Below are 24,681 nucleotides of genomic sequence, written 5' to 3' on the forward strand. Positions count from 1 at the left end.
TTACACGCCATGCAACACGCTCTGCTTACCTTACAGCATGCTCTACATACAGCATGCTCTGCATACAGCATGCTCTGCATACAGCATGCTCTGCATACAGCATGCTCTGCATACAGCATGCTCTGCATACAGCATGCTCTGCATACAGCATGCTCTGCATACAGCATGCTCTGCATACAGCATGCTCTGCATACAGCATGCTCTGCATACAGCATGCTCTGCATACAGCATGCTCTGCATACAGCATGCTCTACATACAGCATGCTCTGCATACAGCATGCTCTGCATACAACATGCTCTGCATACCTTACCGCATGCTTCTCAGTCATACATCTTTGGTTGTTGCCAACTCACTAGACTGTCAAGCAGTTTCATAACGTTGCCTTCTAGTCTGCTGCTTTTGCACCAGTGAAACCCTCACTGAGAGAACTTAGCTTTTCTCGGATATGGTCCCTGTAGATGAGAAAGTGCTTTTCTCCCTCCTTCTGATATTCCCTTGAGGACTCTGTCATTTGGAGAGGAGCCTTTAGCTGCGTAGCCTCCTATGGACTTTTATTTAAGCATGACATGCTTCCAGGGAAGGTAATGGTTCCACTTCAGTCGCTAACCCCGTCTGTTACCACACCTGCTCCCATAGACCTTGAGCTGTGTTGCAAGACATGCAGTCCAAGCTTAGTCCTTGTTAGAGGATTTTTTGTTTACGGAGTCAGTGTGTCACTGGGAAGACGTTCAACAACCAGCAGAAGTGACTTGTTGTGACGCAGTGCGGCAACCTCAGCAACCCGATAAGGAGTTGTCTGTACGATCCAGACAGTCTAGACAGCTTCGGGTTGTCACTGTACTTCCTCGCTTCCCCATGGTTGACAGTTCACAGACTGTGCAGCAGTACCATGATCTTGTGTCCGGCTCCGTCAGACGACTGGCTTTTAAGAGCTCCCACAAGTCGTCGCTGTCTGGAGATTCTCAGATGGACTATGGATCTGACCAAGGAACTGGGCCTCCTGGTCAATTTTGAGGAGTCTCAGCTCGTCCCATCCCAGACCATTGTCTCCCTGGGTATGGATCTTCAGAGTCGAGCTTTTCGGGCTTTTCCGTCGGCCCCAAGGATCTTCCAAGCCCTAGAATGCATCCAGAGCATGCTGAGAAGGAACCGATGCTCAGTCAGGTAGTGGATGAGTCTAACAGGGACACTTTCATCGCTGGCCCTGTTCATCGTGTTAGGGAGACTCCACCTCCCCCCCTTCAGTATCATCTAGCTGCTCACTGGATAAAGGACATGACGCTAGAGACGGTCTCAGTTCCTGTTTCCGAAGAGAGGAGGTCTTCTCTCGCGTGGTGTAAGAACAGCTTTCTTCTCAAGGAAGTCTACCTTTGGCTGTTCAGAAACCCGACCGCCGTCTCCTCTCGGACGCATCAGACACGGGCTGGGGTGCGACTTTGGACGGACAGGAATGCTCGGGAACATGGAATCAGGAGCAAAGGACACTTCACATCAATTGCAAGGAGTTGTTGGCGGTTCTTCTGGCCTTGATAAACTTCAAGTCCCTCCAGCTTAACAAAGTGGTGGAGGTGGACTCTGACAACACCACAGCCCTGGCTTACATCTTCAAGCAGGGAGGGACTCTTTCGTGAAGTTGTTCTAGATCGCAAAGGACCTCCTCATCTGGTCTAAAGATCGAAAGCTCACGCTGGTAACGAGGTTCATTCAGGGCGGTATGAATGTCATGGCAGATCACCTCAGCCGGAAGGGTCAGGTCATCCCCACAGAGTGGACCCTTCACAAGAATGTTTGCAGCAGACTTTGGGCCCTGTGGGGTCAGCCAACCATAGATCTGTTCGCTACCTCGATAACCTAGAGACTCCTGTTGTATTGTTCTCCGATTCCAGACCCAGCAGCAGTTCACGTGGATGCTTTTCTGCTGGATTGGTTCCATCTCGACCTGTATGCATTCCCGCCGTTCAAGATTGTCAACAGGGTACTTCAGAAGTTCTCCTCTCGCAAAGGGACACGGCTGACGTTGGTTGGCTCCGCTCTGGCCCGCGAGAGAATGGTTCTTAGAGGTACTGCAATGGCTGGTCGACATTCCCAGGACTCTTCCTCTAGGAGTGAACCTTCTACGTCTACCTCACGTAAAGAAGGTACACCCAAACCTCCACGCTCTTCGTCTGACTGCCTCCAGACTTTCGAAAGACTCTCAAGAGCTAGGGGCTTTTCGAAGGAGGCAGCCAGAGCGATTGCCAAAGCAAGGAGAACATCCACTCTCAGAATCTATCAGTCTCAAGGGGAAGTCTTCCGTAGCTGGTACAAGACCAATGCAGTTTCCTCAACCAGTACCACTGTAACCCAGATTGCTGACTTCCTGTTATATCTAAGGAAAGTAAGATCCCTTTCAGCTCCTACAATCAAGGGTTACAGAAGTATGTTGGCAGCGGTTTTCCGCCACAGAGGCTTGGATCTTTCCACCAACAAAGATCTACAGGACCTCCCTAGGTCTTTTGAGACCTCAAAGGAACGTCGGTTGTCCACTCCAGGCTGGAATCTAGACGTGGTCCTAAGGTTCCTTATGTCATCAAGATTTGAACCTCTCCAATCAGCCTCTTTTTAGGACCTCACATTAAAAACTCTTTTCCTCGTGTGCTTGACAACAGCTAAAAGAGTAAGTGAGATCCACGCCTTCAGCAGGATCATTGTTTTCACATCTGAAACGGCTACATGTTCCTTGCAGCTCGGTTTTTGCTAAACGAGCTTCCTTCACGTCCTTGGCCTAAGTCGTTCGAGATCCCAAGCCTGTCCAACTTGGTGGGGAATGAACTGGAGAGAGTACTTTGCCCAGTTAGAGCTCTTAGGTACTATCTAAAAGGTCTTAACCTTTACGAGGACAATCAGAAGCCTTATGGTGTGCTATCAAGAAACCTTCTTTTCCAAGTTCTAAGAACTCAGTTTCTTACTATTCAGGCTTCTGATTAGAGAAGCACATTCTCATCTGAAGGAAGAAGACCTTGCTTTGCTGAAGGTAAGGACACATGAAGTGAGAGCTGTGGCTACTTCAGTGGCCTTCAAACAGAGCCATTCTCTGCAGAGTGTTATGGATGCAACCTATTGGAGAAGCAAGTCAGTGTTCGCATCATTCTATCTCAAAGATGTCCAGTCTCTTTACGAGTACTGCTACACCCTGGGACCATTCGTAGCAACGAATGCAGTAGTAGGCGAGGGCTCAGCCACTACATTCCCATAATTCCATAACCTTTTAACCTTTCTCTTGAATACTTTTTATGGGTTGTACGGTCGGCTAAGAAGCCTTCCACATCCTTGTTGATTTGGCGGATGGTCAATTCTTTCTTGAGAAGCGCCGAGGTTAAAGGTTGTGATGAGGTCCTTTAGTATGGGTTGCAGCCCTTGATACTTCAGCACCTTAGAGTTGTTCAGCCTCCTAAGAGGAACGCTGCGCTCAGTAAGGAAGACGAACTTATTTAAGGCAGAGTAATGGCTCAAGTCGACTTCCTTACCAGGTACTTGTAATTTCATTGTTATTTTGAATAACTGATAATATGAAATACGGGATACTTAGCTTCTTGATATACATGTACACTGGTTTTCACCCACCTCCCTGGGTGTGAATCAGCTACATGATTATCGGGTAAGTTTAATATTGAAAAATGTTATTTTCATTAGTAAAATAAATTTTTGAATATACTTACCCGATAATCATGATTTAATTGACCCACCCTTCCTCCCCATAGAACCAGTGGACCGAGGAAAAATTGAAGTGGTGTCAACAAGAAGTACTGCAGTACCTGGCCACAGGTGGCGCTTGTGAGTACACCCCCCTCTTGTATAGCGATCGCTGGCGTATCCCTTCCGTAGAATTCTGTCGGGCAACGGAGTTGACAGCTACATGATTATCGGGTAAGTATATTCAAAAATTTATTTTACTAATGAAAATAACATTTTTTCAGAAAGTTAAATTTGTTATACAATAGTGTTCACCCCCAAAATATTTCCCACAACAAACACATACACATGGCCACTTACATAACTACTTTTTCTTTTATTTCCTTTCTAATCATCATTAGCTTATTTTTGCTTATGTTAATTTTCCCTTTCTTTTCATCCACTGTTCCATCTCTTAAATCTTTCCACCACTTTTCCCTTTGATTCTGCTGTTAACACCAAGTCACCTGCATAAATTAGCTTCCTCTATTACTACAGTAAACACAAAAGGCTCTGCGCTGATCCTTGATAGACAACAACATTTTTTCTCATTCTTCTGATGTTACTATCTTATTTACGTCAAAAGACTTTTCTGTTGAGGGATTTGGTACTTGACATTACCTCAGCAAGGCCATAGACTCAAACTGTTGAGTTACAAAACCACTAAATCACATTTCTAGATTCTTTCAAGGCTGACTGAAGACTTATGAAATGATTGGTGAAAACTATAGTAAAGTGAAGTTAAAAGAAGTTGAACAGCCATGTGTAAAGAGAATAGATGGCACAGATGAAATTTTTTGGAAAAGGCAGAAAACACTCTGCAAGGCACAATATTGGCATTGTTCCCCCTTTGGAGAAAGTGTTGAATTCCCTTGGAATTTTTCAGTAATGATTATGTACATACATACATACATATACCAAGGCACTTCCCCCAATTTTGGGGGGTAGCCGACATCAACAAAGAAACAAAAACATAAAGGGGACCTCTACTCTCTACGTTCCTCCCAGCCTAACAAGGGACTCAACCGAGTTCAGCTGGTACTTATGTATGTAGAACTTATTGGAAATGACCGTATATAAATTTGACTTATTTATAAACTGAACATCCATTTAAAGCTAGAATTAAGTTGATGCTATTACGGGTTTTTCCTTACGTTTACTTTATTTTTCTGTTTCAGGGAAAATGGATGGTGATTTGCTAGCATTACAGTGGATGGATCACAAAAGTATCTTCAGTCAGGCCATTAAAGGCCTGAGGAGAAAGGTAATATTACAACATGAATAGAAGATAGCAAATTAGTTTCAGGGTTTTTATAGTTTTAGATAAGCACAGTAGAGATAGGGGAATCCTTTCTATATTATTACCCCACTTTGAATTATTTAAACTGCTATTGGGAACATAACAGTCCAAGTGTGAAATATTTTCTTGATTATATGGAACAAGAAGGTGGTACTGTAGCTGGAGAAGGTGTTGTTTACACAAGTGCTCTATACCCTGCTGCTTCTTTCTGGTGGGAATGAAGCGGTTGTCATACACCTATTTAGTTTTATTCTTCTTGTTTTGGTGGAGTTTTTGATTTGGAGAATGAATAAAAGATAGATTTAGGTAAGTACAGTATTAAGATGATTAATTTTAGTTTAAAAATTAGGTAATTATTATTATTATTATTATTATTATTATTATTATTATTATTATTATTATTATTATTATTATTACTTGCTAAGATACAACCCTAGTTGGGAAAGCAGACTGCTATAAGCCTGAGGGCTCCAACAGGAAAAATAGCCCAGTGAGGAAAGGAAATAAGGAAACTACAAGAAAAGTAATTAACAATTAATATGAAATATTTTAAGTACAGTAACAGCATTAAAATAAATATTTCATATATAAACTATAAAAACTTTAAGAAAAAACAAGAGGAAGAGAAATGAGATAGAATAGTGTGCCCGAGTGTACTCTCAAACAAGAGAACTATACCCCAAGACAGAGAAAGACCATGGTACAGAGGTTATTGCACTATTCAAGACCAGAGAACAATGGTTTGATTTTGGAGTGTCGTCCTTAAAAAGCTATTTACCATAGCTAAGAGTCTCTTCTACCCTTACCAAGAGGAAAATAGCTACTGAACAATTACATTGCAGTTGTTAACTCCTTGAGCGAGGAAGAATTGTTTGGTAATCTCAGTGTTGTTTATTAAAGCCAGGTTGTTCCAGTGCAAATACAAACCTTCCACTATTTATGTTGAGTATTTTGTTTTCAACCAAGCTGAACTAGCCAGGATAATTTTTAGTAAGGGATAACTACCGCACCCGCTAGTTAGCCGGTGGGGATGGGGGTAGCCGGCTACCCTGTTCACTCACACACCTGGTTGAGTAAACACTACTTTCTCGGCTCGGTAGAGATGGACATACTGCCCGTGCTCTCCCGATTTTGCCTGGCTTCGATTGTTTCACAGTTTCTTCTGTTTCTTTTTTGTTATATATGTGAAAATGTGCATGATCAAGCATGTCTTTATATATATATATGTAACTTTTATTACAGTGCTGTTTTTGTGACTTTGTATTACGGCGATCTCGCCATAAGGGAGTCGTCATTGTGTTGATACTACTGCTCCCTTACTCGCCGCCCTCACTATTACGTGGATGGCCGGCAGTTCCTCATGGGGGTGGGGGGGATTCATCTTTCTCGTTCGCGTATTAGGTGTCGCTCCCTATTACAGTAGTTTCTTCAATTCTCAAGTTAGATTTATTAACTGCTTGTTATTCAACTTTTTCAGCAGTTTTATGATTTGTATTCATCATAGATTTTATTTGTTCCTCAGATAGCGATGCCGTTCTTCTTTGTCCGGCTAAAACATTTGATCCTGTTGAATCAACCGCTCTGGTGAGTTCGGTGCTACCGGTGGCAGCTTGCGAGCTGCTCGCTGGTTATGAGGTAGCACTCGATGCCGACCTTCAACTTGAACAAGGCTTCTTGAAGGGAAGCAGAGAACACTATTAGGAGGTTTGCCTCCTGGGGTTGGAGAACTTTCCCTATCGAGAGAGAGTTAACCTCCTCGTGGTTTGGGCTGCTCTCCCTTCCGAGGGAGAGCTTCCCCTCTTCAGCCGTTTAGCACCATTCTCTCTTTTAGGGAGAATTGCTGACAGCTCGACGCAGATTAGCAGCTGCTATCTTGTTCAGGAGGACAGTGTCCACACATGTTGTACGACTACATTTTTCCCCTTTGGGCTTGGGGAAAACTAGTTCTAGGAGATATCCTCCTTCGGGAGAACATTCCTCTCGTTCATGAGAGAAAGCTTGTTTAGCTTTTTGTGACAGAGCAGACTCCCTCTCCGGAGGTTCCTGTTAGACATTCCCCTTGGGGGGTCCATCAGGAGGAGGAGTTGCCAACCCCTCTTCTCCCTGGGCTTTCTCCTTCCCCAATGGTAGGAGACCCCATTTTGAACCTGCGGGTGGTTGCAGGTGCTGTGGCCTGTTGGTCTGACCTTTGTCTCATGGCCGACGCCGAAGATGTTGCTTCTCCTCCAGGGGTGGTAGGAGAGCAAAGTCCTAGGCATATTCCTCCTCCAGAGGAACATCTCTCGTTTGTGAGAGAGAACCACTTGTGGGTAGCATCTCCTTTCGCTTACGTTTCTCCCCTAAGGACGGGAGTAGTGCGTTGTCCTAAGTGATGATAAAGGAGAACAAACATCCCCACCCCCAGGAGGAAGCTCTCAAGCTTGAGCAATCTCCCTTGGGTGGTTTATGCTAGACGTTGCCCTTTGGAGGTTTGTTAGGTGGAGGAGTTTTTTACCCTTTCCATCCAGGGCATGCTCTACCCTCAGAGGTAGGAGACACCTCTGTGAGCCCTCAGGTTCAAGTCGCGATGTCCCTTCAGGGTCTCTTGATGATCTCACATTGGGCTTACTTGATCTGGAGCCTTTGGGCTTCTATTACGATATTTCTTCGGATTCTCACAACATTGGACCTTTGGGTCCTTGTTCCACTAAGCCTTTGGGATGGCGTGACACCGAACATTCGGGTTCTGGTTTCAATGTTCCTTCGGGTTCTCGTAACCCTGGACCTTTGGGTCTTTGTTTCGCTAAGCCTTCGTGTTTGTGGGGCACCGAACCTTTGGGTTCTTGTTTTTTATGTTCCTTTGGGTTCTCGCAACCTGTGACTTTCGGTTCCTAGTCACGTTTAGCCTTCGGGCTCTCGCAACCCTGGTTATGCTGAATCCTTGGGTTCTCACAACCTGGGAATTTGGGTCCCATCATATTGAGCCTTGAAGGTCTCGTGACTGTCTCGCATTGGGCATGTGTGACTTGGACCTTCAGGCTCTAGCAACCCGGGATCTTCGGGTCCTCGTCTCATTAGGCCCTCTGGCTTATGGGACACCAAATCTTCGGGTTCTGGTTACGTGGAGCATTCCGGCTCTCGTAACCCAGGACCTTCGGGTTCCAGTTGCTTGCGCTCTTGGGTTCTCGCAACTCTGGTTACGTTGAATGGGCTCCCATGACCACCGTTATGCTGAGTCCGTTGACTCGCTTAACGGAGGAATGATCGCTACAATAACTGTATATTTTGTTTGTGGGCATATGCACTCACATCTTGAAAAAATACTACAGCTGCATGACGATCTAGTTTTTCTTGGGTAATAGTGTTGCGATTCGTCACATATATTATTCCCACAACCGGATTCGTGTTCAAATGTTTACTCGGAGGTAAAGATTACGCATGCACTAACGCATATGGGCAAGTACATGTACGTGCAAGCGATCTTTCTGCCAACAAGGACTATTAACCATCTTACAATTAGAACTCCGTTCTAATAAGTTGTAATGGCTATATCCCTTACGAGAAACCAGTTTATACATTACTCGTCTACCTTTCCGTAACCAGACATACTGTATATACTGTACGATCTGCCTTCATAGGCACTTCCTTCCTTTCTTTCCGATCGAAGGTCTTAGTTTTCTTAAAAATACTTGGACAGAAAACTTCTCATTAGTGTATCTGTTCCCTAGAGGAAAAAATTCAATACTCTTGCCAGTTTTACCGAATCGAGACAAAGAAATACAAACTTTTTTTTATTAAGAAAGAGAAATCTCGGTTACAAACCTTTTCAACATTCTCCAACAGAGTTCTGGACACGACTTTAATTCGGGCTATGCCCTTATGCCCCCCCCTCCCTGTCATAGCAGAAGCGTGTAAGCAGATGCACATCTTGACATCATCTCAAGATGTTTTTCTTTCTACGCAATCTCCCGACCCCTCGGGACAAACAGTAGATGGTGGGGGGCAAACGAGAACCTCCGCAAAGAGGCCAATCTGCTCGTTCTCCCTCTGGAACTGGTGCTCTTTTCAGATGCATCAAAAGAAGGTGGGGGGGCCATGTGCATCTCCAATCCATCTCCATCCTTTGGGCTGAATCAGAAAGGTACCAGCATATAGCTCTCTTAGATAACCATCTAGCAGGAGAAGTACTCAGAAGGACAGAAGACAGCTAGGTGTCCCCATCCGCTCACGTCATTCTTCACAACAGGAATGTGCTTGCAAACAATCTGAGCAGTGCGACTCAGATAAAGGACTCCGATTGTCTTGTAGGCAACAAACTCTTAACTTTGTGGGATTCCCCGACTGTGGACCTGTTCGCAAACAGCCCTGAACTTAGGCTTCCGCTCGACCGTTCCCCAGTCTCGGACCCTCAAGCTCTCGAGCAAGATGTATTCCAACAATGGTGTGACAGCTTAGGTGTGTACTCATTTTCCCCGTTCAGTCTGGTGAGAAAGTCCTCAACCAAGACAGAATAAGCAAGAACTTATCAATGACTCCAATAGCTCTGCTATGGTATCACACAGAATGGGTCCTAGACCTTCTGCAGCCCCCAAGGGAACTTCCTCCAAGACACGATCTACTAAAACGGCCACATGCCAAAATCTTCCACAAAGCCATTGCTTTGCTTCGACTTCAGAGAGGCTTTTCGTAACAAGTTGAAGTTGCGGAAAGGATGTCTAGACACCTCAGATGCTTTTCAGCGTCAGTCCTCCAGGCGAAGTGGTCGGTCTTTTGTGACTGATGTCATGGAAGGGGTATCACTCCCCTCAATGCATCTACTCATGCAAATTTTTGAGGTGACTTGTCCCCAGTCGGAACTTAGACCTCTTCCTTGGAATGCGGTTCGGGTCCGTCAGTCTCTTAAGGACCCTCTACGAACGTTTATGCCACGCAACAGATCGCCTCCTTACATGGAAGAATGTTTTTCTACTTGCTTTGGCTTCGGCCAAGAGAGTTAGTGATTTGCATGATCTGTCTACTGACATCTCCTACTCTAGGAGATGGGAAGAAGTAATTCTCAGCTTCGTCCCTAAGTTCATTGCTAAGACTCAAAATCCGGGTGTGCTGTACCCTAGGTTCGGTCCATTTCGAATGGAAAGTCTTCGTTCTGTAACCAAAGGCCAAGACCAACTGGAGCTTTGCCCAGTGATGAGTCTGAGGCGTTACCATAAAAGAACGGCAGCAGCTCACCCCTCTGTGTCAGCACTGTTTGTCAGCATGGGAAAGGTCACAAGGAATACCTTTTCCACTTGGATTCAGAAGGTAATTGAGTTTCCTCACAATCTAGACCCTTCCCCTTTCAAACAACCTAGAGCTCATGACGTCATGGGCATTGCAATGTCCCTGATGTTCAAAAAGAACTACTCCGTGGCGCAGGTACTGGGAGAGGGAGTGTTGGAAATGTCAAACAATGTTCACCGCCCCCTACCTGCATGACATAACCCACAGGAACCTAGACACGTTCTCCATAGGTCCTGTGGTGGTTGCACAGTAAGTTGTCTAAAACACCTCAAACTTTCTGATGGACAAGTACCAGAGGGTTGAGGACTTAGGTTACCCGGGTTAGTCTCGGGTAAATGAGTAGAATGACTGGCTCTTTTTTCCTTTCACCTTCTACCCCTTTGAGGAAAATAGCACCATGGTCCCTCAGCACTAGCTTACCACACCTTGTGTATCCTAAGTATAGAAATAATACTTTGTTGTATCCCAATACCTCTTTGAGGGAGGGTATTGGATAAGGTCTGAGGAATCTCAGATTTGTATTTGAGTTCCTACGTTATAGACCAGCCACGTTGCTAATTTCACGAACACACAAACTTCTGCAGGCCGATGATAGCGCTTGTCCCTAATAGGACATAGCACAAGAATTTTGTGAGGGTAGGATTTCTACTACTTCGGGCTTACCGAAGTAGAGAGAACCACAGGTCAAATTACCAAAGCCAGATGGTAAAGGACTTCCTCCCTCCTAAGAGTGAGTCTACATACATATACCAAGGCACTTCCCCTAATTTTGGGGGGTAGCCGACATCAAACAAATGAAACAGAAAAGGGGACCTCTCCTTGAGTCTACACAATAGAAATAGTGAAAGGCTTGTATTTGCACTGGAACAAATGACAACTTTGTAATAATTTGTATTTTTCCTAGCATACAAACATTCCACTATTTATACACAATAGCCTGCCACCCTGTCCCCCAGGAAGTCCTGCCAGTAAGCAAAGTGGTTACTCAACGAGGTGTGTGAGTGAACGGGCTAGCCGGCTACCCACACCTCCACTCGCGACCTAGTGGGTGTGGTAGTTATCACTCACTAGAAATTATCATGTCAAGTTCTGCTGTGCTGAAAACAATATGTCCAATAGAGATAGTGGAAAGTTTGTATGCTAGGAAAAATACAAATTTTCAATATTAAACTTACCCGATAATCATGTAGCTGTCAACTCCGTTGCCCGACAGAATTCTATGGAGGGATACGCCAGCTATCACAATACTAGAAGGGGGTGTACTTACCAGCGCCACCTGTGGCCAGGTACTATAGTACTTCTTGTTGACACCTCCTCAATTTTTCCTCTGTCGTGCTTCCGGCAAGACGTTCTGGGATACGCTTATGATCTTGGAGTATTTTCACGGCTATTTGGTGAAGTATTTCTCTCAGATTTCGGCTGTCGCTTTACTGGAAAACTTCTATATTAGCTTTGATAGCTATTATTTAGTCCTGATTAACGGTTAACGATCTTTTGCTTGATTTTGAAACCCCACTTGGCTAACTCTTTTGATTCAAGATGTCTGACATGTCACAAGCCCCCACCCATAGACGATGTAGGTCTTGTAATAGGCGTATTCCGAAGGCCTCGGTAGATCCTCACACCGCTTGTTCTGACTGTAGGGAAAGGCCCTGTCAGTTAGAAGATCGATGTGAGGAATGCGCCGGACTTTCGGAACTTGATTTTGTCCGTCTTCTTAAGTATTCAACCAAGTTAGAGAGAGAGAGAGTTAGGAGGAGTTCTTCTCACTCTTCACTTTTTTCCTCACCTCATGATCCCCTACCTTTTCCTACCCCTGTAGTGGCTACCCCCGAACCTACTATTTGCCCTCAGCCTGATATGTCTGTTGTTTTGCGTGCCATTCAGGCCTTAGGTGACAAAGTAGAGTCAGTGGTTAGTGATCATAAGTCTCTTATGGCCGAAGTCAAGGAACTTAAGGTCAAGAGTGCAGTGGGTGGTATTAGTGCCAGTGCTGTGACGAGTGCTAGTGTCAGTGCAGTGCCAAGTGCTAGTGTCAGTGTCAGTGTGGTGCGTGAGGATACTTCTGTGCGTGCCAGTCGTCCTCCCAGTCCGGGACCTCTTGCAAGCTCCCAAGCCCAGGGGAGAAGCAATGTCGAAGGGCAAAAGGGTTCGGCAGGCCTTGATCGGCGCACAGAAGTATCCTCGGTGGTTGCGGGCGTGTCTTCCAGAGACCGTCACTCCCACCTGCAGACGATTGAGCCCGTCTTTTACTCGTCTGCTGATCAATTGTCAGGGAAGAAACGCTGGACTCAGGTCTCAAGACCACTCAAACGCAGAGTCCAGACCTCAAGAACTCAACCGGGCTGCAGTCATTGGATCAGCTCTGACTCGCCGCAGTCATCAGTTGAATGCACTCCGCCTAAGAGGAGTAAGGTTCTGCCGCAACAGATCTCTGCTGTTAAGGCTTTACCTCAGCAGACCTTAGTGTCTGCCGACCCCAAGTTGACTCTACTGCAGTCCATGCAGTCACAACTTGCGGTCTTGATGCGTGAGTGTCAGGCTGAGAAGGTTACACCTCCTCCTGCGATCGCTCCGCCTGACCGCAGTACTGCCTGCCAGGCGTACGATGTTGAGGCTCCTCAGGATACCTTACCACGTTCTGAGTTTACTGTTTCCAGTGGTGTGCAGCTCCCTCTGCCTTCCTTAAGGCAACCTCAGCAATGGGAACAGGAAGCTTATACCTTACTTCCTCCGCTTCCACTTGCAGTTCCACCAGTGAGGCAACACTCTCTTGAGGTACAACAACCTCTCCCATCCATGAGTCAGTCTCCTCAGCTCTCGCTGCAGCGAGCTCAACCCTCCTCAAGGCAAGCACCTCAACACCTTAGCCTTGCGCCTCAGGAACCTCAACTCGCGAGACAATTACTGCGTTCTGCGCAGCCACTACCTCATCGCTCACAGCTCACACCTCAGGAACCTCAACTCGTTCCTCAGGAACTTGCTACTGCGCATCCGCCAACCACTCAGCTAGCGCAACCCTTGAGTTCAGACACTCATGCCAGGAGTCAGCCTCCTCCACCCATGCGCCTACCTTCTGCTACTTCTTTTGATCAGCCTTTGCAGACTGAGCCTCAGGTGTTCCCTCAACAGAGTCTTGAAGAGGAAACCACAAATATTGTTGTTCCAGCTCGTGCTGACTCTGCTGTTCAGCATACCTTACCGATCTCTTCGCTACACTCTGGTGATGAGGTGTCTGATGATGAGGCTGCACACCTGGATCCCTCATCAGACGTGGATGAATCCAAGTCTTCTCCACCTTCTATTGACTTTCGTAAGGTCTTGGCTCTTTTTAGGGAGGTATACCCAGACCACTTTGTCTCTGCTATCCCCCGCTCTCCGCCATCTGAGTTTTCGCTGGGCATGCAGCCAGCTAAGTCTACTTATACTAAGCTCGTCTTAGCAAGGTCCTCTAAGAGAGCGTTAAGGATTTTAGGGGAGTGGTTGCAGTCTAAGCAACAACTTGGAAAGACTTCGTTCATGTTTCCTCCGACTAAGCTCACTTCTAAAGCGGGCGTTTGGTATGCCACAGGAGAGGAACCAGGCTTGGGAGTACCTGCCTCTGCCCAGGCTGACTTCTCAAGTCTGGTAGACTCTCCTCGTAGAACAGCAATGAGGCGCTCTAAGGTTTGCTGGACCTTCTCAGACCTTGATCACTTCCTGAAGGGTGTTTTTAGAGCATTTGAGATGTTCAACTTCCTAGACTGGTGCCTGGGGGCCCTCAGCAAGAAGACCTCCCCTGCGGACAAGGATTCTGCCTTGCTCTTAATGTCCTGCATGGATAAGGCCATTAGAGATGGATCTGGCGAGCTTGCTTCGATGTTTGTGTCAGGGGTTCTTAAGAAAAGGGAGCAGCTTTGTACCTTCCTTTCCTCCAGCATCACACCTTGTCAAAGGTCTCAACTCCTTTTCGCTCCGCTCTCGAAGTTCCTTTTTCCCGAAGAGCTTGTTAAGGACTTGTCTGCTGCCCTGATTCAAAAGGACACACATGATCTTGTGGCCTCATCGGCTCGTAAGACTAAGGTTGCTACCTCAGTCCCCAGGACTTATCGCACCCCAGTGGCTGATACTCCTGCTACGAGGTTCATACCGCCCTTTCGTGGTAGAGCCCCCAGCCGAGGAAGCTCCCGTCCAGACTCTTCCAGGAGCAAGTCTAGGAAAAGTTCCAAGGCTTCTAAAGGAAAAAACTGACTCTCCGCATCTCCAGACAGCAGTAGGAGCCAGACTCAAGATCTTCTGGCAAGCCTGGGAAAAGAGAGGTGCAGACGCCCAGTCTGTCAGTTGGCTGAGGGAGGGTTACAGGATACCATTCTGCCGCAAACCCCCTCTGACCACATCTCCCATCAACCTCTCTCCCAACTACAAAGAAGAGGACAAGAGGCTAGCGTTGCACCAGGAGGTGTCGCTCCTTGTACAGAAGAAGGCAGTGGTTATAGTCCGGGACCATCAATCCCCGGGCTTCTACAACCGTCTCTTTCTGGTGGCCAAGAAGACAGGAGGTTGGAGACCGGTGCTGGACGTCAGCGCGCTCAATGCGTATGTCACCAAGCAGACGTTCACGATGGAGACGACGAAGTCGGTCCTAGCAGCGGTCAGGCAGGAGGACTGGATGGTCTCGTTGGACCTGAAAGATGCCTACTTTCACGTTCCTATTCATCCAGACTCCCAACCTTTCCTGAGATTCGTTTTTGGAAAGGTTGTCTACCAATTCCAAGCCCTGTGTTTTGGCCTAAGCACAGCTCCTATGGTGTTTACGCATCTGAAGAGGAATATAGCAAAATTCCTCCACTTATCGGACATCAGAGCCTCCCTTTACTTAGACGACTGGCTGTTGAGAGCCTCCACGAGTCGTCGCTGTCTGGAGAGTCTCAACTGGACTTTGGACTTAATCAAAGAACTGGGTCTGTTAGTCAACATAGAAAAGTCTCAGCTCATTCCCTCCCAATCCATTGTGTACCTGGGAATGGAGATTCGGAGTCAGGATTTTCGGGCTTTTCCATCGGCCCCAAGGATAAGCCAAGCCCTAGATTGCATCATGAGCATGCTGAAGAGGAGCAGTTGCTCGGTGAGACAGTGGATAAGTCTCACAGGGACCCTTTCATCGCTGGCCCTGTTCGTCGAGCTAGGGAGACTCCACCTCCGCCCTCTTCAATTCCATCTTGCAGCTCATTGGGACAAGGGTTTGACTCTCGAAGCAGTCTCTATCCCAGTCACCAAAGAGATGAAGACCACTCTCTTGTGGTGGAAGACCAATCTCCTTCTCAGGGAGGGCCTATCGTTGGCTATTCAGACCCCCAATCTTCATCTCTTCTCAGATGCATCGGACTCGGGCTGGGGTGCGACCTTGAACGGACAGGAATGCTCGGGAACGTGGAACGAGGAACAGGGAACGCTCCACATCAACTACAAGGAGCTACTAGCAGTTCATTTAGCCCTGCTGAACTTCAAGTCCCTCCTGCTAGGCAAGGTGGTGGAGGTGAACTCAGACAACACCACAGCCTTGGCTTACATCTCCAAGCAAGGAGGGACCCATTCGAGGAGCCTATACGAGATCGCAAGGGACCTCCTCATTTGGTCAAGAAGTCAAAACCTCACTTTAGTCACGAGGTTCATTCAGGGCAACATGAACGTCTCAGCAGATCGCCTAAGCAGAAGGGATCAGGTCATTCCCACGGAATGGACCCTCCACAAGAGTGTGTGCAACAGACTTTGGACCTTGTGGGGTCAGCCTACCATAGATCTGTTTGCCACCTCCATGACCAAGAGACTTCCGCTGTACTGTTCCCCAGTTCCAGACCCAGCAGCAGTTCATGTGGATGCTTTTCTGCTGAACTGGTCCCATCTCGACCTTTACGCATTTCCACCGTTCAAGATAATAAACAAAGTCCTTCAGAAGTTCATCTCGCACGAAGGGACACGGCTGATGCTGGTTGCTCCCCTTTGGCCTGCAAGAGAATGGTTCACAGAGGTACTTCAATGGCTAGTCGACGTCCCCAGGACTCTCCCTCTAAGAGTGGACCTTCTACGTCAACCTCACGTAGACAGGTTGCACCCAAACCTCCACGCTCTTCGGCTGACTGCCTTCAGACTGTCGAAAGATTCGCTAGAGCTAGAGGCTTTTCGAAGGAGGCAGCCAGCGCGATTGCCAGAGCAAGAAGGGTTTCCACTCGTAGAGTCTACCAATCTAAGTGGGAAGTCTTCCGGAGCTGGTGTAGAGCCAATGCAGTATCCTCTACCAATACCTCTGTGACCCAAATAGCTGACTTCCTATTACATCTTAGGAATGAGAGATCCCTTTCAGCCCCTACGATTAAAGGGTACAGGAGTATGTTGGCTTCAGTTCTCCGCCACAGAGGTTTGGACCTTTCTTCCAACAAGGACCTTCAAGACATCCTTAAGTCTTTTGAGACTTCTAAAGAGCGTCGTCTATCCACTCCAGGCTGGAACCTAGACGTAGTCTTAAGGTTCCTTATGTCACCTAGGTTCGAACCTCTCCAGTCAGCTTCCTTCAAGGACCTTACCCTCAAGACTCTTTTTCTCGTCTGCCTTGCAACAGCTAAGAGAGTCAGTGAGGTTCATGCCTTCAGCAAGAACATTGGTTTCACGACCGAATCTGCAACATGTTCTTTTCAGCTCGGATTCTTAGCTAAGAATGAACTTCCTTCACGTCCTTGGCCTAGATCGTTTGAAATACCTAGCCTCTCCAACATGGTAGGTAACGAGCTAGAGAGAGTTCTTTGCCCTGTCAGAGCTCTCAAGTATTATCTTAATAGGTCTAAACCTATTCGAGGACAGTCAGAAGCCTTATGGTGTGCCATCAAGAAACCTTCGAGGCCCATGTCCAAGAACGGGGTTTCGTATTATATAAGGCTTCTGATTAGAGAAGCCCATTCTCACTTAAAGGAGGAAGACCTTGCGTTGCTGAAGGTAAGGACCCACGAAGTAAGAGCCGTAGCTACTTCGATGGCCTTTAATAAAAACCGTTCTCTGCAGAGCATAATGGATGCAACCTATTGGAGGAGCAAGTCAGTGTTTGCATCATTTTATCTTAAAGATGTCCAGTCTCTTTACGAGAACTGCTACACCCTGGGACCATTCGTAGCAGCGAGTGCAGTAGTAGGTGAGGGCTCAGCCACTACATTCCCTTAATCCCATAACCTTTTTTAACCTTTCTCTTGAATGCTTTTATTGTTGTTTTTATGGTTGTTACGGTAGGCTAAGAAGCCTTCCGCATCCTTTTGATTTTGCGGGTGGTCAATTCATTCTTGAGAAGCGCCTGGGTTAGAGGTTGTGTAGAGGTCCTTTAGTAGGGGTTGCAGCCCTATATACTTTAGCACCTTTGAGTTGATTCAGCCTCCAAGAGGAACGCTGCTCTCAGTAAGGAAGACGAACTTAAAAAAGAGGCAGAGTAACGGTTCAATTCGACTTCCTTACCAGGTACTTATTATTTCATTGTTATTTGAGATAACTGTTATATGAAATATGGGATACTTAGCTATCCTTTAATCTTGTACACTGGTTTTCACCCACCCCCCTGGGTGTGAATCAGCTACATGATTATCGGGTAAGTTTAATATTGAAAAATGTTATTTTTATTAGTAAAATAAATTTTTGAATATACTTACCCGATAATCATGATTTAATTGACCCTCCCTTCCTCCCCATAGAGAACCAGTGGACCGAGGAAAAATTGAGGAGGTGTCAACAAGAAGTACTATAGTACCTGGCCACAGGTGGCGCTGGTAAGTACACCCCCTTCTAGTATTGTGATAGCTGGCGTATCCCTCCATAGAATTCTGTCGGGCAACGGAGTTGACAGCTACATGATTATCGGGTAAGTATATTCAAAAATTTATTTTACTAATAAAAATAACATTTTGTCATCTTGAACCCTAGTTGAAAAAGTAGAATGTTAAAAAAGTCCAAGGACACCAATACAGAAAGCAGCTCAAATGGAAAGTTTAAGAATAATTTATCAAAGAGCAATAATAAAGCTCAAATAGATATAAATTTCAATCATACTGGAATCGAACCCTAGCCCCTTCAAATGAAAGGCCAGGTCGCTACCAACTATGTCACCAGAGGCTCTAAAAAAAGTTGGAACCTAAGTGCAATCTGCATTTTAGGATTTACCTGGTGAGACATCAGTCTCATACCAGTGAGCATTAAATATTTCTTATTTATAGTTCATGTGTTACTTCTCTATTTCCTTTCTTCTTCTCATTTATACAGTAGTTCATTTGTTAGTTCTCTTTTCACTTTCTGCACTGGGCTGCTTTTCTGTTATAGCCCTAGGGGTTGTAGTTTTCTGATATTCCAATTAGGGATGTAGCTCAATTAATAATAATAATAATAATGATAATAATAATAATGATGATGATGATGATGATGATGCATATTTTATTAATTACATTAAATTTTGTTTCACCTTCATAATGTTGAAGTAATATCTTAATGTTGACCATTTTTTCTATCTTACAGGAAGTAATTTCTTAATGTTGGCCATTTTTTTCTTTCTTACAGGAAGTAATTCATTAATGTTGACCATTTTAACCTTTCTTACAGGATGCGTTTACAGATGCAACATTAGCATGTGATGGACATTTTTATCCTGTCCACAAGTTTGTCCTGTCAACATGCAGTGAATATTTCAGTGACATATTTGATTGGACACCTTGCGTTAACCCAGTGATAGTCATAAACAATATTATTAGTGCTGAACTGGAAGTGCTTTTGGATTTTATGTACAATGGTGAAGTAAATATCAAAGAAAATGTCTTAACAAACATAATACATGCTGCCAACTGCCTCAAAGTTCGTGGACTGGCTGTAGTGGATGAAGATGGGCAAAAAGGTCATATAAGTGCAAAACCTGAAACAACGACGACTCTGTCACCCACTGGTCTGTCACCCACTGGTACTTCTACTTTGGTTGCATCAAAAACCTCTTCATCGTCCACTTTGAATGGACCTCCAAGGAAAAGATCTCGTTGTGATGTCAAAAGGAAATCGTCATCATCAACTTCACGATCATCAACTCCTACCTTCCGACCCCCTCCACCTCCACGTTCTGCTGCTCGAATTCATACACCATCTCGTCCTCCAACACCAGCTCGTCCCTCGACTCCAGCTCGTCCCTCGACTCCAGCTCGTCCCTCAACTCCAGCTCGCCCTTGTACTCCGGCTCTTCCTTCTACTGCGGCTCTTCCTTCTACACCTGGACGCCTTACACCTGGTGCTTTAGTTTCAAATATTACCCCAGTTCCTACCTTATCATCAACAGTTTCCTCCCCACCTTCAGTTACAACTCCTCCACCTCCTCTTATATCAAGAATTCCAAGCCATACAACTGCAACTATAGTTGCTACAACATCAACACCCATATATACTGGTGGACAGATTCTTACTCCAGTTTTAAATTCAAGTCTACCTACTACAATTTGCCATCCGGTTCAACCTTTACCTGAATCTCAACTTCATTCAGCGCAGCTTCATACTGTATCCATTGGGTTGCAGAATCAGATTGCATACCCCCAAATTATTGTAAGTCAACCTCAAAGTCAAGTAATTCAACAACAAGGATTTGTTTCGCAGCCAATGAATTCATATATTGTACCTACCCAAGGCCATGCCCATATTGTTCAGTCTCAGACATGTGGAGATGGACAAAATGTAATAATTGACCAGCATTCACCACAACCCACTTCAACACAGTCTCTTCCAGTACACACATCTCATTCACAAGTATCAACCCCTGTCAATTGCACACAGTATGACCTCCATCCTGCTGGAACAAACAATATTCAAGTTGAACGTCATCACCAAGATAAAGAAGTTCTTATTTCAATCCAGCCTCAAGAATCAAAATCTGAGCCCTCACTGCCAAGCCCTCAAGCAGTAGAATCCTACGAGCCTGTAAAAGATGAAAGCGTTAAAATGGAGTTTGATGAGCCTTCAGAGACTCCAGTTGTAGTAAATGTATCAATTCCTGTGCACACTAGCCCACCAGAAATAAGTATTCCTCAGATGAATCCCATTGATACTCTTATTGAAGCTGTGAAAATGGAGGAGCAAGACATTGTTATAAGAACTGACAAAGGCACTGTTGGCATTCCTGAATTTCTTGATAGTCTTGAGATTACAGCAGAAACTTCACAAAATTCTGTAAGTGCAATATAGATTTTATTGTTTTAAAGATTCTTTTCTATCAAAGTTAATAGGTTTCTAAATCTTTAATGTATGCATTTCATCAGAAATTTATTATATGAACTATATTCAATTAAAATATTCTTTAGACCCACAAAATCTCTTTTTTTGTATATTGTTGTGTTTCTAGAGTTTGTGATTACCATAAATGTGAGCTAATGCAAATTATGGTTTTGTATTTAAAAAAAAAAAAGTCTTATAAAAGATTAATTTTTTAGATTTGCATTTTGTATTTTGGTGTAACTTTTATACATTTTCATTCTTTATTGATAAAGATAAAAAAAAGATGGTACTCTTATGTTTAGTAATTGCATTGTCTTGTTTTTTCTACAGGAACCAAATGAAAATCTCTATGAGTTTACTGAAGTTTACCCACAAACATCCACATCTACTTTGCCTAGTGCATCTAAGACTAATTTAGCTAGTCATAGAATGGTAAGTTCATACCTGAGGATTTACATGGGTTATTTGTTCTCTTTCAATTTTAATAATGGTGAGTGAAATACAAAATGAATTACAGTACTATAGAAGTACAAACTTTCTCTTATTCATTAAAGCGAGACAGTACTTTATAAGTAAAAACCCCCTTTTATTTATATAAAGTACCCCCATATACTAATATAGTATAAAGGCATAGAGAAATAGCTATTATGAAAATAGTGTTAGTCAACACTGGAAACCAGCTGCTACTTTAGCTGGAGCATTCACTAGGACACAGAGCTTGGGAGTCAGCAGACGTGCCATGCAGTGTATTTTTCTTATGCTTTTAGCTTCATTTTGATATTCCTGGTTAGAGAGCTCTTTAAGTAATTTCTTCACCCCATATGAAGTAGGCGCTACTTCAACTCCTTCAGCAAGATGCCAGGAAGGATCCAACTCCAGAGCCCCCAACTTTGGAGGTCTGCGAAGACTACCTGTCTCTCTCTCCTGAACTTTTCACATGTGGACGAGGCGATCACTCACGTTTGCCCCTCCAACGGCCTCCTGGTGACGACGGTCCTGATCTCCATCCTGGGACATCGACGTCTCTTAACCCTTAGCCTTATGTTTCTCCCCACAGGAATACTTTGGCTGTCGGAGATGATCTTCACGAGACCGGCGCTCCTTCTACCAGCGCCGCATGAGGGCTAGACTCGCCGTCTCGTCCTTCGGGACTCTCGTCTTCGGATCGTCGTTCGCGACGATCTGAAGATCATCATAGAGATCGTAGGTCATCGTGATCTCAACGCTCTTCTTATAGAAGGCGTTCTTGCTCTAGAGCTTCATGCTCACGAGAGTAACGGTCTCAACGTTCTCCTAGGAGGCGTTCTTCTTCACGAAAAGAAAATCAACTCGGTCTAGATTCAGATCTGGACGCTTGCGTTCTAGATCGCGTCGATCTAGATCACGAGGACACCGCTCACGCACGCAAGGGCAAAGCTCCCGTTCACGAGGGCGACGTTCACGATCATGAGAACAATGCCAATGTTTGCGAGCTAGGTACCTGAGACGTTCACGCTGTTCTGCGCACCAAACGGTTTAAAGGTCTAGCCCCAGTGATAACCATGGGTAGAAAGTACAAAAGACACAGGTTCGTTCCTTAAGCCCCTTGTTCTTCCTCCCCCTATTCTGCTTAAAATGGTCTCAGATAGGACTCTGAGCCGGGATACAAGGACCCCTACTTTGGAAGGACATGGCTCCTAGGATTTCTTGCAGAGGTGAGTTAATTAGACACTAAGATGAGCTTTTTGTGTAGTTTCCTCTATTCTAGTTTTTCCTTGGGGTCATCAAGACCTAGCCTCCTATCTAGGTCTTTGGATATATCTCAGTACGGTCTCAGAAGGTTTAAGGCCACTCCCACCTCCTAACATATACTGTAAGTCTCCTAAGAAAGTAGTTCGAGGTAAGTACTCCGTGTTTGAACAAATCACAAATTTTAAGTAATTTGTATTTTTCCTAACAGTACTTACCTCGAACTACTTTCGGGTAATGGCCCGCCCTTCCTTCCCTGAGTGACTTATGGAATTCTTAGAGATCTAAAACTACCAAGAACTTACTGGAGGTTGAGACCTGAGCAAGCATGCTCTCTGACCCAGGGTTAGCCTCAGGGTGTGTATCACACCGCCTGAGGTAACCCCTCATAGAAAATGGGTATATGGTAAACTACACAAAACTGGTCGGTTGGGAGGAGATCCCAGATACTCCTAAGAAAGTTGTTTGAGGTAAGTACTGTTAGGAAAAATACAAATTACTTAAAATTTGTGATATTTCTTTATCTCATTTTTATTATCAGATGGATTTGCCCGGTTGACTTTCCTGGTAGCCAGGCAAGCTAGAGATGCAAGACCCCATGTAGGGACATGCACGCTTGACATTGGCCAGATATTGGAGGAGCTTGGGTACTTTCCTATATCTTTTCTGGATGGAGTAGTTTTACTCCTTTGTTTTGGATACTTTGGTACCATGAATTGAGAAATAGCACCTCTCCAGGACATTGTTGCCTACAGCCCGTGGCTCTTGACGACACCACCACCCTTTTAGTATAGAGGGACGTCTTCAGGTGGTACCTGGCTCTGTACCACACCCAGGTACCTGTGGCCATCCTATCTTAGATGTATGGCCCCATGATTTTCAATGCACTTTTCTTGATCATGGCCCTGTGGGACTTGGGAATCACAGCCCCTGTGATGAGTCCAGGCCATGTCTCATTGGAAGTTGGAACTGGGGTCATGGCTCATTGGAGGCTGGAACTAGGTCCAAGGCCCCATGCTCCTGTCTCAGTGGCCTGGATGCTCAGTTGACTCTCCCGATAGGCAGGCAAGCGGGGGATGCATGGCCCGATGTGGGGATGTGCATGCTTGACATTAGCCAGATATTGAAGGAGCTTGGACACCTTCCTTCATCTTTTCTCCTGGATGAGGTAGTGTTACTCTTTTCTCTGTTTTGAATACTTTGGCAACATGAATTGAGAAATATCACCTCTTCAGGACATAGTTGCATACAGCCCTTGGACAAGGGTTGTTGGCTGAGGTGGCACAGCTTACTCTCCACCATGATCAACAGAGGGAAGGGTACTTGATAGCTTTTCTGTCTCGAGTTTGATTGTTGTCTGAGGTTTTTCTCAGACCGATGACACCAGCTTGGTCCTTCAGCTTCTGATTACCTTTCTAGATCTGTATGGGGACAGAACACTCATATCCAGGGGTGTGTGTGAGGGGTAGAGTTCTAAGCAAACTGTCAAGCATTATCCCTTGTGAGAGATGAGGATGCTCAGGATTTTTGTGCCCCATAGGTATCAGAAATTTTCCCAGTACAGTACCAACCATAAGCAGATAACCCAGAACGTTCCTCTTTGGAAGCTCTTGCACCCATTGGTTAGTGCAATGTACCAGGTGTGGTGATCATGGCACTGGTTACAGTTAGGTTCTCATAGATAGATCAGTGCTTGGGTGTCCTTCAAGGGTTAAGATCTTCTCTAGAGCTGCTAAGCTGGAGCTTGCTAGTTGGCCATGGATCAAGTGGATGATCAGGTATCTGGATTTGAGAACTGTCACCTCAGCCAGTCAAACAAGATCGTTACCCCCCCCCCCCCCCTAGCACTTCAAGGGAGTAAGATTCTACTGACCAGAATTTTCTGCATCAGCTCCTCTTCTGGTAGATCTCTCGTGTGTGCACATTGATGGGAACTTTCCTTTGAGAGACTGAGATCAGAAGGCACACCCTTCTTGGCTTCAAAGTCAGTGGTTCTTGCCACGGCCACACTCAAAGCAGTCTCTTTGCATGACAAGCGGTCAGGTGCCATAAAGTATTTCCCGAAGACGATGGGGTTATCAACTCCTAACTCTAGTGAGAAGTACAGGAGACTTGTAATTTTTGGTATACAGTGGACCAACTGGGTTTTGAAGGAGAGGGATGCTCTGGTGTCTCATTTCTCAGGACTAGTTGGTCCATAGGTAGCAATGGCGGTTTGTTGCTGGTGTCCACATCACTCTTGCTGAAGAGACATGTGCAGATTGCAGTGGAAATTGGCATTCTACTTTGCAGGATTCCCAAATCCACTGCACAGTCTCCTTCAAGGGCCACGGCTCTTCAAGGGCGTCTGCAGACAAACCTTCGGGTGTGGGAAGAAGATTGCCTCAACCTTCACTCGCCTAAATTAGATCTCTGGAGACAAGTACAGTACTTT

General features: G+C 45.4%; 1 protein-coding gene across 1 annotated transcript in view; it reads left to right on the forward strand.

Annotated features, from left to right (window-relative positions):
* LOC137643268 (B-cell lymphoma 6 protein homolog) overlaps positions 1-24,681 on the forward strand; it is a 175,884-nt gene that overhangs the window by 44,689 nt on the left and 106,514 nt on the right. The window contains exons 3-5 of the mRNA XM_068376109.1: positions 4,891-4,976; positions 18,876-20,474; positions 20,850-20,951. Of these exons, the coding sequence (XP_068232210.1) occupies positions 4,891-4,976; positions 18,876-20,474; positions 20,850-20,951 (1,787 nt within the window). The remainder of the gene's footprint in view (positions 1-4,890; positions 4,977-18,875; positions 20,475-20,849; positions 20,952-24,681) is intronic.

The sequence above is a fragment of the Palaemon carinicauda genome, chromosome 6 (assembly GCF_036898095.1).
Source record: "Palaemon carinicauda isolate YSFRI2023 chromosome 6, ASM3689809v2, whole genome shotgun sequence".
Lineage (NCBI taxonomy): Eukaryota > Metazoa > Arthropoda > Malacostraca > Decapoda > Palaemonidae > Palaemon > Palaemon carinicauda.